We start from the raw sequence: 15581 nt of genomic DNA, 5'->3' as shown, positions 1-15581 counted from the left end.
TCCCCAAGTTTTGTTCAATAAAGAGAGTTTCTGTTTTTGAACACGTGTCCTTTATTTTGTACATCAGGAATGGGGGCTAGGGAGGGGTAAGTGGAAGGAGGTGAGGGAGGAATGGGGTACAAGCCCCCAATGGGGAGGACTGGGCTGGCTCTGTGGGCTCCTTGGGGTGGAAGCTCTCTTTGATTGACCCCCCCCCCTCCGGATGGCAGCCTGCGGCAAGTGCAGCCGGGCTGATGGCTGAGTGCTGTGATGTGCCGAGTGTGGACACTCAGGGCACTCCAATGTAGGACTGCTTTGCAAGTGGGGAACCCCTGAGAACTGTCTGTCCGGGGTGGGGGTCAGGTCCCTTTAAGCACAGCCCTCGTCTAGCCTGAGACAGCAGCTCCACGCTCTAAGTCCTCATCTGATGCCCTGCCAGCACTGCTTCCGGCCATCCTTAACCTCGGTTCAGGGTCCACTCAGTGTAGACATGCTAGTTCGAATTAAGAAAATGCTAATTCAAACTAGTTTTTAAGTCTAGATGCGCTAATTCGAATTAGCTTAGTTCGAATTTTAACTAATTTGAACTAAATTAGTTCGAATTAGTGCTGTAGTGTAGACATACCCTTTCTTTAATATCTTTTCCAAACAACATGTCTATTGATCATCATTCTTCCCATTTTGATTAATTTTATGTTCATCCTGATTCTCCGCATTTTTATTCTTCAGGTAGACAATGGTCCATAGCCAAAGGTATTGTTTGTTAGAACTGGGCGAAAATTCAAAACAAACACTTTATTGACCAATTCAATCTTCCTTTTTTTTTTTTTTTTTTTTTGTGTGTGTGTGTGACTTGTCCTATGAACAGTTGAGTAAATCCCATTGATTTTCACTGAATCAGAGTTTCTGAGAGCATGTCTTCACTACATGGAAAAGCAAGACTGCCACAATTGATCTTCCCGCTAAATCAAACTCGGAAGGTGCTCTCATCAGGACTGGTACTCCTGTTTCTCATGAGGAGTAAAGAAAGCCAATGGGAGAATTTACTCCTATCAGCCTCCTGCTATGTGGACAGCATGGAAACACAATTTAAGATTACATTGACTCCAGCTAAGCAATTTACATAGCCAGAATTGTGTATGTTATTTTGACCTTCTACTGCAGTGTAGACCTTCTACTGCAGTGTAGACCAGGCCAGAGCACTCATCCTGGCTATTTATTTTAGATACTGGTTCTCTTGTTTCTATAAGCTATAGAATAGAAATAATTTTCAGAATAAGTGGGAAAATACTTAGATTTTGTGTGTCTACTTATCATAAGTTGCATCACATAATTCCCAATCCTAGTATTGATAGCATTGGTATATAAGCCGTTCAAGAATTTCTTCTTTTTATGTCCTTTGGTTCCTTGATTGATTATCTTCTCAAAAATCTGTGCTGAGTACACAGATCTTCCCTCTTTTTACCATCTCTTCTTACTATTTGTTTAACCCCTCTACTTTTGGAAACCACTACCATAATGATCAGCAATTAGTTTATTTTAAAAACTATGTCAATTTTTGAATTTGAGGTAGGGAACACTATGATAAATAGAACTGGAGAAACTTTGGGAAATAAAAAAATTAGATGAAAAATAGCCCTTTTTAAATTTCCAATTTTTCAACAAAATTTTTGCCACTTTTTCAGGATTTGTTTTTTTCTTTTTCTTTCCTTTTCTTCTCTCTCTACTCCATAGTAGCAAGGTGAGCAAAAGAAAAATAGGAAAAAGTAAAGTCAAGGGTGGGAAAGGAAAACTGAGCAAAACCAAATCTAATAAAAAGTTAAATTCCAATTTTGTTTTAAAAAAGTGTTGCCAAAAATAGATTTTAAAAGCCTTTCTTTTCAAATCCTTTCAATTTTCATGTTTTGTTTCCCATTTTTTGACAAGTTGTAATAAAGAGACATTGCGATTTGGGAATGCACAAAGATACTTTTAACTAAAAAGTTTTGGAGCTAGATGGTTATGGATTATGTCCCAAGTACTTCCCTTTGTATGTAAATTGCCTTTGAATGACTGACTGCATTAAAGGAAACAAACTGTATGGTCTCAAACAAAATAAAACTGGCTGATTTCAGACAGGATGATGGTTGTTAAGCATTACAGAGTGTTTTCAAGACTTATAGTTTATGGAGTATATGTATACTGGCTTAGTTATTGGGAGAGGAGCAGAAATTGTTGTGACTTTAATTATATGATTATTATAAAGATTACAATGAGATTCTTCCCAGACAGATTTTGCACGAGTAACCTCATTAACTTCAATTTGGTTACTCCTACTTTCAATGAGGAGTATTTTAGCAGTAGCATGGACTACATACAAATCCAACTGGGGTTCTTTTCAAAACTATTTGTTCAAAGAGCTGCTTAAAGGCTTGGATGAATCCACACTGATTGTCTTTCAGGGTATGTCTACACTACCCCACTAGTTCGAACTAGCGGGGTAATGTAGGCATACCGCACTTGCAAATGAAGCCCGGGATTTGAATTTCCCGGGCTTCATTTGCATAAGCGGGGAGCCACCATTTTTAAAACCCCACTGGTTCGACTAGCGCGGCTACATGGGGCTCGAGGTGTACCGGTAGTTCGGAATAGGAATCCTAGTTCGAACTACCTAGTTCGAGCCCCGTGTAGCTGCGCTGCACGGGGTTCGAACCAGCGGGGTTTTAAAAATGGTGGCTCCCCGCTATGCAAATGAAGCCCGGGAAATTCAAATCCCGGGCTTCATTTGCAAGTGCGGTATGCCTACATTACCCTCCTAGTTCGAACTAGGAGGGTAGTGTAGACATACCCTTAGTGCTTTTCCACAACTGGCAGACAGTATTATTTCTGGCTTTAAATGCAGGGCGAGAGCAAGGGGGAAGCCAAATATCAGACATCTTGATTTTCTTTTCAGGACTTCCATATTTGTCTCCAAAAAGGAGATCTACCTTCATAAAATGTATTATAATTTCCTGTCTTCCCTGTACTCCTATATATTGTTCTTGGACTTCCTAATGTTTCCCAGTCATTGATCTATTATTAACTCACTGACTTTTATGCTCATTTAATGTGAGCCCCATTGATGTTTTACTCCCTTTTGACCTTTCTCTTTTGCATGCTTCTTTTCCTATTAACATTATCAGTGGAGATAAGAAGTTGATTCCTTCTTAATTTGTCTTATCTGTACCTTCCCTTTGCTATTATTTATCTTTGGCAGAAAGAACTTTGGGCTCATATGTATATTTTATTCACTGGTGCATGGTTCATACCTTTTCCCTTACTGCTTTTCTTCTACTGTGTGTCAGTTTGCAGTTCACTTGGGTTTAATATTCCCATTTTTCCCAATTCCCTTCCGCCATTCAAGACATGAAATAAAACATTGAAAAACAAAATTAAAAAAAGACAAAGCCATAAGTGGAAATCTTTGGGGTTGCTTTCTTACAGACTTATTCACAGTGAGAAACATGTAGCTTCTGAGTCATGTTATGGAAGTCAGTGGAATTCATGACAGAGTAAGCTGTTATTCCATGTGAGGAAGGGTGATCTATTTTTTGAGACACGTCTATCCAGTGCTGCATGTATTGCGGCACAGGTTTGGAACTGGTACTAGAGAAAATGAATGGTGACTAGAAGCTGCCTAGAGCTGAGCAAAGTGTGGTAGGAGTAATGCATGCTTCCACATACAGCTTGGCAATGCACTTCATCCCCGGCTTGCAACATCCTGGCTTCCATTGAGCATAGAGTTAAGGATGCGTCTTTTTTATTGTCCTTCTCCATAATTGGTGGCACAGCAATATGTTTCCATTTTGCTTTATGTGCAGATTTTACTTTCACCTGAGTTATTTAAGACTTACAGCTGCTTATGTCTGCAATGTATTTTTAATTATTTCCCTGACATGGATCATTTCACACTGAGACAGATTAGTTCTCAGCAATCCATTTGGATCATTTCACTGGATACTTAATTTCAATTCCTATTTCTGAATTCTCTTCAGAAAATGTCTGATGCCTTCAGGGGGTTTATACTATAGGCTTTTTATCATACTGTTATTGAAACCCAGAATTTAATTAAATTGTGAATGCACAAAACATTGTACAGCTCAGATATTGGCTTATGTGGTATGAATCTGTTCTTTAAAGCCTCAGCATTCTCTTCCATAGAAAGTAAATTTATCAGTTTCATCATTGTATTCAGTTACCCACCAAAGTATGATTTTGTGCATCTGTTCAGCCATGGCCCCTAAAAATCCTTCTGTTCCTTGGCAATCTTTTATGTGAAAGTTCTACGATAATGTCTTAAAACATATTCCCCTTGGATATCCCCATGTGTGAGTCTCTCTATTGTGTGTAGATCTTCCAACATGAGCAGGCCCTAAAATCTCATCTCTCAGTATTTAATCAATAGCTAGTCAGAGGGTTTGGGACATTCTAACCTGGTGTTCATCACATTCAAAATATCAGCTTCAGTGGATCTTAAATTGGTGCTGAGATACTCCGAAAATCAGATTAATTATTTCATGGAAATTGGTGTCCTAAAAAACAAGGAACACAACACTTGTTCTGTTGACAACAGTTTTCCAAAAATATGATGCATTATATCACATACATGCCAACAATGGTGTAAGTCCTCCGCTGGATCTCTGATGAAGTTGTATAAGTCAACCTCAAGAAAAGAAATTGTAGGAGCAACAGAACTGCACACTATGGGTATGTCTACACAGCAAAGTTATTTCGAAATAACAGCCGTCTACACAGCCAAACCACTATTTCAAAATTAAATCGAAATAGCAGAGGGCTTATTTCAAAATTGGTAAACCTCATTCCACAAGGAATAGCACTAATTTTGAAAATAAGCTGTGTAGAAGGGCCAAAATAGAGGGCCTCCAGCCCTTCCCAGGGTGCCCTGGTGGCCACTCTGTACACAACCAGGAAAACCCCTCTCTTCCCCACTGCCCTGGAGCCCTTAAAGGGGCAGACTCTGGCCACAGTGCCTGTGCCAGCCAAGCCTGCCAGCCCAGAGCCAGCAGTTGCTGCCCCTGACCCAGTGGCCCCAGCATGAGCCAGGCAGCCAGTGCCAGCCATCCCTCCACCGTAACCCAGGAGCAGTCTGCCAGCTTCCAGGAGCCTGCCAGGTGCCGGAAAAGGTGGGCGCCTGCCTGGTGCAGTGTGGAGATCATGGACATAATTCAGGTTTGGGGGGTTGCCTCCAACGTCCATGATCTCCGCACTAAATGGAGGATGGCTGCCATCCTGGCCACCAAAGGCCTCATGCGAACCCAGGATCAGGTTTGCATGAAAATAAAGGAGCTGCGGCAGGCCTATACCAGGGCCACAGGGGGCAACTCCCAACCAGGGCAGACCCAGATCCCTGCCCCTATTTTGATGCTCTGGACCGCATCCTGGGGGGCGGGATGGTCTATGCCCCCCAGATGGTCATCAACCCTGGAGCAGAGGGCCCTGACCAGGAAATGGAGGAGGAGGAAGAGGAGGAAGAAGAGGGCCAGGAGCTGCAGGATCCTGGAGGGAGCATGCCATGCACCCAGAACCCCCAAACCGTCCAGGCGGGCCTGTCACTGGTGTCGTCTGAGGCCGAGGAGGCAACAACATGTGAGTGCTATCACTGTCCCCCTTATACGGGGTGGGGGGAAGGGAGAGGGAGACCAGGGACCATGCGCGTGGCCCTTGCTGACCACAGATCACATAGCAATCTGTGCATGTGCCGTGCCACCTCTGGGCATGTGGCCCCAGCTGGCAGCCACACAGGGGCTTTGGCCTGTTACCTACACGCATGTATGTATGAAGGCACATGACATGCTCCTGATCCCGGGGTGGGACACTGTAAAATGCCCTTCCTCCAAAAGCCCCCCCTACACAGAGGCAGGGCATATCTCCCCCCCTACACGCACACACTATATACAGCACCGGGGCATGGGTGTAGTCCCGGGTCAGTTCCCACTCCCGGGGATAGCAGGACATACTGAACATGACCTGTGTGCAAGCATATTGGCTCCGATGGTGCGGAGACCTTCTGTCCTCGCCTTGCAGAGGGGGGCTGGGCTTCACCCACTGTGTCCCCTGGGAGAACTGACCACTTCTCTTGTTTCTCCACAGCCGCAGCAGCTGCGAATGCAGAGCACACCACCCCGCCCAGGACATCCTCCCGCACCCGGGCTAGCAGGCTGACCCGTAACTAGGAGGAATACCAGCGGCAACACCTGGGAATACTGCAAGGTCAGCACCACACCCTGGACTACTGGGTGCATGAAGATGTGCAGCTCCAGCGGGAGAGCTGGAGGGAGTTGCTTGCCCAGGACCATGCCATCTGCGACCACCTGCAGGCCCTGGAGCACAGATTGGTGCCTCCTCCACTCCAGCATCCCTAGCTACAACTCCTCTTCTCACTCCTGCACAAAATCCCACTTCTTCGTCCCCACCCTCCCCATCCACCTCCGCCCCCGGGACACCGAGGCCCCCGCACCAGCAAGACCCCCAACCCTGAGCTTCTCCTCCTTCTTCTTTCCCGTGCCTCCCCCTTCCAGCTCCCTCCTCCCAGGTTTCCCCCTCCCCTTCCTACCCTTTCGCCTCCTCTCCCCTTGCTTTTCTCCACCCACCCCCACCCCAGCTTTGTTCAATAAAGAGAGTTTGTTTTCTTCTACACGTGTCTTTATTTTACATTGGGAAGGGGGGGTTAGGGAGGAGTAAGTGGAAGAAGGTGAGGATGGAATGAGGCACAAGCCCCCAGTGGGGCACACCAGGGAGACTTTAGTCCTCCTCCCTCTGGAAACTCTTCTGCAGGGCCTTCCAGATATGGACAGCCCCCCGATGGACCTCCCAGCTGGCAGCTGCATGGGGCTGCATGTACAGGCCGGCCAAGTGGTCGGCCTCTGCCATCCAGCCTGGCAGGAGAGCCTCCCCCTTCCTCTCATGCAAATTGTGCAGCACACAGCACGCTTCCACCACGTGTGGAATATTCCACTCGAGAGGTCCAGGCAGGTTAGGAGGCATCTAAAATGGGCCTTCAGATGGCTGAAGGCACCCTCCACCACGATGTGGGCCCTGCCAAGCCTGGCATTAAAGGCCTGTTGGGAAGGGTTGAGGTGTCCCATGTAGGGCTTCATGAGCCAGGGTTGTAGGGGATAGGCTGCATACCCCACCAGGCAGACAGGCATGTCCACGTCCCTGACCCTGATGTGGTGGTCGGGGAAGAAAATCTCGGCATGCAGCCTTTGGCACATGGAGGAGTTTCGTGTCATGTGCTTTGCTGGACCAGCCCATGTTAATGTCCACAAAGAGGCCCTGGTGGTCAGACACAGCCTGCAGGATGATGGAGAAGTATCTCTTCCGGCTTATGTACAGGGAGGCCTGGTGGTCTGGGACACAGATGGGGATGTGCGTCCCGTCGATTGCCCCCCGTAGTTGGAGAAGCCCAGACCAACAAATCCCTTGATCACTACGTCCACATCAGTGAGGTGGATGACTCTGTGGAGCAGCACTCTGTTAATGGCCTTGACCACTTTCAGAGAGACACACAAAACCGAGTGTCACTGGGATGCCAAGGTGACTGAGAATGCCCCCTCCCCAACACTGCCCCGCTCCCTCACTCTTCAGGAGCAACCCCCTCTGCAATCCTGGCCACCACCCGCAGTCCTTAGTGTGGGCGGGACAGAACAAACCCTCCCAGAGAGGGGACTTTCACCTCCTCCCCCCCCTTTTTCCTAGAGCAGCCCATCCCCTCCTTGCACCCCTCCTCCTGGCACAGTGGCCAGAGACTGCAATACCTGCATGAGCACTGCTCTGACGGTGGATCTCCCCATGCCAAACTGGTTTGCCACCGATTGGTAGCTATCTGTCATGGAGAGCTTCCAGAGGACGATGGCCACGTGCTTTTGGAGGGGAATGGCGGGCCTCATGTGTGTGTCCCGTCACTGCAGAGCAGGGGTGAGCCACTCACAGAGCTCCATGAAGGTGTCCTTCTTCATCCTGAAGTTCTGGGTCCATTGTTGATCTCCCCAGCTCTCCAGGACGTTGTGGTCCCACCAGTCACTGCTGGTATCCAGACGCCAGAAGCGAGGGGCACACTAGCGTCCGGGAGCTGCAGCTGCTCCTCCACATACCCCAGGTGGGTCCGGATGATGGCGTGGAAGTTGGGCTGCAGCAGATGCTGTGAGGCAGCCTGCAGAAACTGCTGCCAGGCTTGCAGCAACACATCCAAAAGAAGACTTCACTGAGCCTTGAGCAATGTGGGAAGGACTCAGCTCCAGACCCCCTGGAAGGAGTAGGGACTTGGGCAGGCAGAGAGGGGCTGAGGCCAGTGTCTCCCAGCCAGCCCTCAGTGCCACCTGAACTGCAGCTTAAAGGGCCTGGGGCTCCAGCCACTGATGGGTTGCCGCGATAGTGGCAGTGAAGGCCTGGAGCCCCAGGCCCTTTTAAATCACCAGGCCTGGGGAAGATGCCCTCTTATACTCATTCCCATTGATAGCCCTGGGCCAAGTGTGAGGAGAACAATTTGCATTAGAGAGACACTAATACAGAATAACATAGTCCTTTAGGTTACCAAAAACAAGGGAGGTGACTCATACTGTAGGTGGAGTTAAGAATCTTGTGGGGCTTTTTCCTTCCCACATGTGCTTGAGTTCTGTTTTAAAATGCTAGTTCCTTGGTGCATAAGCATGAGCAAAAATAAGCTTTTGGTCTGTTTCTAGATGTAGGTTTCCAGCTCTTTCCACAGCAGTCTGCACTACAAAATATACTTACATATCTGAAAACACCTGCCACAAGGAAGGTGAATCTCATTTCATCTTGTTAATGGAGGGCATTCCTGAAAATCTAACCAAATAATTTTCCCAGAGATGGATTAACAGATTGTCAGGCTTTGGGTGTGTTTGTCATAGAATGAGTATTAGAGGAATTATCTAAACACAGCATTTCCCCTCTTTCTGTGTCAGCACCCTTTTTGCCCTATGCAGTTGTATGATTAAAAAGGAAAATAAATACATGACAAGAGACTGTAAATTTTGCTTGGTCTACAGATGACACTGACATAATGTAAAGTGATGGTACTGTCAATCTTGTGGGACTGAATTCTAATATATTTCTTTGCAAATGGCCTGAACTAGAATTTGGCAAGTGAGAGTGAAACTGATAATGAAAAGCTGTCAGTCAAGCAATTCTTAGATATAATAACTCTAAGTCACTTTTTTAGAAAAAGTTGTCCTTTCCTCTCTGGTTTTGAATATGGAGATGGGCATAATATTTGCCCATATAACAATTAAATATTACACACTTTTAAATTACAATATTTTTAAAAATATTGTTTGTAACTCAAACTGGATGAAATTGTTCAGTTGAAATTGTTTTTTAATTAAAAGAACAGATTAAGATAAACTGAAACATATTGCTAATTTGTGTTGGTTTCACTTAATTATTTCTGTTACAAAGAGAAAAAAAGATTAGAAATGATGCAGTGCCACATTTTCAAAATAGAACATTTTGACTTTTGGAGTATCATTCAAAATACAAAGGAAGAAGAGGAAAATTCTGAAGAATTCTGGTTTCTAAACGACCATAGATGATTTTTCTGACATTACTAGTAAACAAAAATATCAGTAAACACACTGCTATACAATCAATGCCCATGCTGACCATACTAACATGCAGGTGAAACAGACTGGCTTCCATCAATACATTTGCCAGTGCTGGGCTGAGGCCTAAAGCCTTAGCAAATGCAGGCACCCCCTTTGCCAGTGTCACAATGAGATTGTGCTCATCCAACTTCTGTTAAAAGATTAATGTATGTGCTTGACTAAGCTCTCCCTGGGCTTTCTAACTTGGCTCTTTACTTGATTAAAATCATGCAGGAAATTTCATGGCGAGAAGAGCTGATGCTGTAACATTCACTATTCCATTGGCAGGCAAAAGGGTTTAATTCACTATTTTAATTGTGAACTTTCATGTTGAAAAATGTATGCTTGGAGGGATTTTTTTTAAGTGCTTTTTCAGTAGTAATGTAATGGGAGAGTGTCGGCAAAAGCTTCTTAGTTGGGTGAATGTGAGTGGACAATGTACCAAGGAAGTTATTCATTGATATGATACCACTGCTAAGCAAACATTATATCAAAATATATCTGTCTGTTCCAAAGTCTTGAAGGTATTTAGTTAAAACTGAGAAAAAAAAGTATTGGTTATCTTATTATTATTATTTCTCAATTTGTCCTTATCACAATGTTTTATGTTACAAACAATATAGTAGTAGTCAGGGCTTGACAAGCAGTGATGAGCCCCACTCACCAGCCGCGCGGTTTGGCACGCTGCACATGCGCTGATCATGCTGCGGCGCCGTGCCGGGCTAAATTCTACTCACCACAGGTAAGTAGATTGCCCTAATTGTTGAGCCCTGGTAGTAGTAGTAGTAGTTGTAACAACAATAATAAGAACAACAACAACAACAATAATAATGCACTTTTATGAAACCTGACATTGCATTCATTATTGACTTAGTCTTGGAGATTGCGTATTCATTATTGCCACCATTACCTAGTTTTCAGAATAGAAAATAACATATTTAGGAAATTAGTTCCTTTATACTAATCATGATCAGAATTGAAGAGAGCACTTGCAAGTTTATGTCCTGGTCCAAACATAAGTAAATCTAAACATATACATAGCTTGACAAAATTAACTGAGCTGTAAATTATTATAGTCTCTGCTACTTCTCATATAATGAGGCCACTAGTTTACTGTGTAGGCATCAATCCAAAATTAATGATTCAAAAAAAGTCTTCAGGTGCTATCCTTTTTTCTTGTTCAAATGTGCAAAATGATAGTGGTGTGAATATTTATATGCCTAGTCCCCCATAACTCCTCCCTCAACATTCACTTAAACTTGATGCAGGCAGAACTCTTGACAACTTTGATGGAAGAGTTGTTAGATGACGAACAAAGAAAGTGCTCAGGTATTTTTTCCCACACAATACATTATACTTCTTGGCTAGATTTGCGCTAATACTTTGTTTTTTACACAGATTAAACCTCCCAAATCTGGAACTCTCTGGTCTGGCATGGATGTTGCTGGACCAAAGGGCCCCAGAGGCAGTCGGGAGAATGCAGGGCAGGGGAGCCCTGGCTGGGCCAGCTGTGGCTGGGCCAGGTGGCAGCTGGAACCCCCCAGCATCAGCAGGACCAGGAAGTGAATGGGAAGCCCTTTCCCAGCTCAGTACAAAGTATTTCTTTTTTAATTTGACCACTGATTAGAAACAAACATTAGATGCTCACACAACTTTTAGTAATTTAGTAATCTAGTTTTAAATGATCGTTGTACCCTTGCTATTTTAAAGGACTTCTTTAAGTTAATGTCCTAACAATATTAGTGTGGTTGTTAGATGCCTTCATGCACACTACAGAAGTACTTTTGAGCAATTTATATTAACCTAGACAATATTATCAGAAATATTTGTGTGCAACAAATTAATAAAAGGGTCCAGCAAAAAGAATATTTAGAATAAACATAAAAAAATTGAAACGCTTAAAACTCATGAGACAATGAGTATCTGCAATGAGGTGCTAAACACACTTCACTCGTATTCATTTCAGGAGAAGTTAGGGAAACTCAACCAGAAACAGGATTGGGCCCTTCAAGCAACTGCCACTGCTCAGAGCAACCTGCTACTTTGGTTTTTTTTCTTACTGATGCAATGGTAAGTTCAGTTTTATTTCTAGGTAATTATTCCCTAAAATAGTAAATTATGCTGCAATAAACTTAATTTTTAACTTTTTTTTTTTTCAAATAAAAATTGGCATATGGCAGGTGATTGTACAAAGCTGTTGATTAACATTTACAACTTTGGGTATTTGTTTGCATATGTATTTTTTATCTCAGCTATTATCATCTTCCATGATGAGTCTCTTGCGTTCTGTTTATACCAGCATAAACTGCACATTGATGTAACCATTCAGGAATGATATCAAAACTACATCATACTGACTGACCGTAAATGAAGATTAATGGTGCAATTAATTTACAAATTTTTCCTATAAATATCTGTTCACATAGATCGCTGCTCTCTATGTTTCTTGTGACAATTCTTAATTGATATAAACTTCCTAACTGGGAATGAATCTGAAAAAATCATTATCTAAGAGAGGTATCCCTCTTAATGACTTTGAAATCTGGCTTGCTGCTCTGCTTGCAATTTTTGTGTGTGTTTGTGCTGGATTAATTACACTTTCATGGCTACTAATCAAGGAGTCACAACAAGGTAAGTAGTCAAGATCTAACCTTTAAAGGAGCTCCCTGGTAATTGTTCAGACTTAGAAGCCAACTGTTGCCACTGTAATTATGTTTTACTTTTTATGCTTTGCTGTTACCACTGCTGCTTTAAAAAGATGCATTACTATTTTTCCCACTGACAATCAGAACAAATGAGATACATAAAAACTGAAGCATTTCAAGCCTGATCCAAAGTTCACTGAGGTTGATGAAACGACTCTTATTGACTTCAGTGCGATTTGGGTCAGGACCCTGGACTTTAAATAGTAAAGATAATGATATTTGATCAGATCTGTCAAGAGAAAAATTAAAAGCTATGCTGCTTGTTTTATGTTTGTTTTTCAATTAAAGTAAGCTGCATTATTTTTGTAAATGTCCTTACTTGGAATACTGTGTCACAAGCTTCTGGTTTGATCCTGTGTAGTAGTGAGCATCCATTGACTTCCATGTATCTTGCAAGCGCTTGCCACCTCTTGGGATCATATTTTTTCGGAGACATATAATAGTAGTCATTTATGTGATCATTTTGATTTCCAGGGCCATCCTTCATGGTGCCTTTATTGCCCAACACTGGGGATAGTCAGATGTGAAGACACTCAACTGGTAGTAGGAGTACTCAGCATTTCGCATAGTCATTAATAGTCCTTAATAGTCAAAGTAGATTACAGTCACCATCAGTGCTAGTTTATTTTAATAAGTTTTCCATAGGGAAATGTAGTTTCACTGAAATAACAAAATGTCACAGAGATTTCAATGAGTTTTCTAAGAGAAAATATAGAAATAAATCAAGTTAATGTTTGTGTTTCTTTTTAAAATACTTTTTTGCAAAATCTTTATAAGGGGCATATGGCCATGAACATTTTTTGGTACTACAGGTTGGACCTCACCGGTCCAGCATCCTTGGGACATGTCTGGTCCTGAATGAGGGGATTTGCTGGACCAGGGAAGGTCCCACCCTTGTATCCAGGCTGCTATTGGGCTAGAGCTCCAGCCTGTCCCTGCTGCTGCCCCAGCCCCCAAGGTTTTCCCTGGCCCTAATGCTGCTGGGACAGGAGCACCATGGCCAGAAGTGCGCAGCTGAAGCAGAGCTCCCTAGCTGCCACTGTGATCAGAGCTCTCTGGCTGGGGCTACGGTCCATGGTCACATCCAGGCTAGAGCCCTGAGCTGCTGGGGCCAGGGAGCTCTGCTGTGGCCAGAACTCTCCACCATACCGTCCATCCACCCTTTCCCTGCACCACTCTGGGCTCCCGGCTGAGTCACTGGTGCCCCTTATGGTGCTCTTGCCTCTCCACCAGACCTCCCTCTTGCCAGACCATGAATGTTGCCAGACCAGGGAGTCCCAGTTAAAGGGGGGTACAACCTGCACCAGATTGCATTGCAGATGAGATAGGTGGGGAAACATCTAGTCTGAAGATCCTGCTAGGACTTACATGTCAGATAAGCATCTGTGTGCATGCTCACCAGCAGATTTTTAGGCACTTAAACAGTTAAAATTTAGCTGCTCTAGAGACTTTAGATGCCTAAACAGTTAGGCAGCAGCTAGACAGAAGGCTTGACCACCTCAGTGGTACCTAAACGTTGGACTTGGGGGGTATAGTGCCAGTGAGGTGTCTATCTCCTTTTCTGGATCTAGCCCTTGTTACCTACTTTCATATAATTTTCTTCATAGATTATAAGACCACAAAGGACCACTACGATCTTCTAATCTGATATTCATCATACCACAGGCCATAGGATTTTCACTGAATTAGTTCCTGTTTGAACTTTTTTGAAGCTCACCCACACAAGCATATACATTCTGGTAGAAAAGACTGTATAATAATTACTTCAGTGAAAGCAGTATTTTCAAAGATGCCTCTCAAAAGGTTGTGTGTTCCTTTAGAAATTCACAGAGCTTTTAATTGTAGAAAGGCAACAGTGTGAGGTCTTGATGCTTATAGTCCAAGAACTGACAAACTTTTAACAGATTATTGCCCACCATGCTTCACTAGTATCTGTCAGTTGCTCTAACTGGAGAAAGCTGACCAGTCATTGCCTCTTTCAGCAGGTAATATAGTGGTTCTGGAAAGCTCTGAACTGAAGATATAATTGAAAGTAATAGGATGATGGGGAAAAAAAGTATGGATTTAAACATGATAGCATTGTGAAATTGTGTCTTTAAGCAGCTGAAAAGAATCTGACTTTCTTTTGAAACTAGGGCAATGCAAAGAAAAGTTCTGAATTGAAAGTGAAACGAGAGTAGCAATTTTTGTATTATGTCCTTTACTGGGAAAGTCAAATGCAAACTGTTGCTTACATTACTGCATAAATCAATATTTCCGCTCTTTTGTTTTTCTTTAACTATTCCAACTGAAGTAAATGAAAACAGTCATGCAGCCACAGGAACATTTAAAATACTGTCAGGAGCATCATTCAGCCCTAGTTTGGAAGACAACTCATCAGCTGACTTCAAGGCCCTTGCCTTCGATATTCAGCAATTGGTAAGAGTCTATACATGTATGGTTAATACAAGAGGCTATAACAGATACATCATTAACTGTATTAATTTCCAAAATTCACCCAATATCAGTTATAACAGGTTGGGAATTTCTTGCAGATTCATCAAATCCAAGCCGGTTCCATCAGAAATTGGCCAGGGAATACAGCTGGCCAAGAACACTGGGATCCCTTGGTCCCTCTCCTCAATGCCAATTGGCATGATTCTTGTCCATTTAACCACTGCTACTTGAATAGTAGCAGTGAAACTGACAAAACATCACATTCAGTCACTTCTAGCAACATATTTCATTTTGACACAAAAACCGCCTATGGTTGCATTGGACCCCCAATGTGCAGGGAGTTCAGAAAAAAAAACCTTGGTTTTGTTCTCAATCAGAATTAAACCAAATTTCAAAATATCAATATTTCCCACAAACTGGAAATCCCAAACTTTGGCCATCTCTGTGATTGGTGCCTTTTTTTCCCTTTCATCTGTGACAGAGGTTATTGTTTCTGAGTTCAATCAAAACTCAAAATATTTACATGCATATTGGCCAAGTATCATAGAAACCTGTGGACTTCCCAAGCCTAGATCTCAGGGGGAAAGCAGTGTTGAAATCACAACTGTTAGGTGCAATTGTGTATATTTCCAACCACTGTTCAGAATTTTTTATATATATTTTTCTACAGATAACTGAAATCTATCAAGCAAGTCAGCTGAAGAATGAATATAAGAACTCTGAAGTTTTGCTGTTCAAGTGGGTATATACTGTAGTTCATAATTTTAAAATTTTAAAATCCTCATTAGATTATGAATATCAACAATGATTCTGTCTCTCA

At 43.2% G+C, this 15581-nt stretch overlaps 1 protein-coding gene across 1 annotated transcript in view; it reads left to right on the top strand.

Annotated features, from left to right (window-relative positions):
- Positions 1 to 12106: 12106 nt before the first annotated feature.
- Positions 12107 to 15581, top strand: part of TMPRSS15 (transmembrane serine protease 15) — a 92873-nt gene continuing 89398 nt past the window's right edge. The window contains exons 1-3 of the mRNA XM_006128840.4: positions 12107 to 12255; positions 14632 to 14743; positions 15432 to 15499. Coding sequence (XP_006128902.3) covers positions 12107 to 12255; positions 14632 to 14743; positions 15432 to 15499 — 329 coding nt within the window. The remainder of the gene's footprint in view (positions 12256 to 14631; positions 14744 to 15431; positions 15500 to 15581) is intronic.

This window comes from Pelodiscus sinensis, chromosome 1, assembly GCF_052426305.1.
Source record: "Pelodiscus sinensis isolate ZL-2025 chromosome 1, ASM5242630v1, whole genome shotgun sequence".
NCBI classification, from domain to species: Eukaryota; Metazoa; Chordata; order Testudines; family Trionychidae; genus Pelodiscus; species Pelodiscus sinensis.
This window is presented reverse-complemented; position numbering and strand designations above follow the sequence as displayed.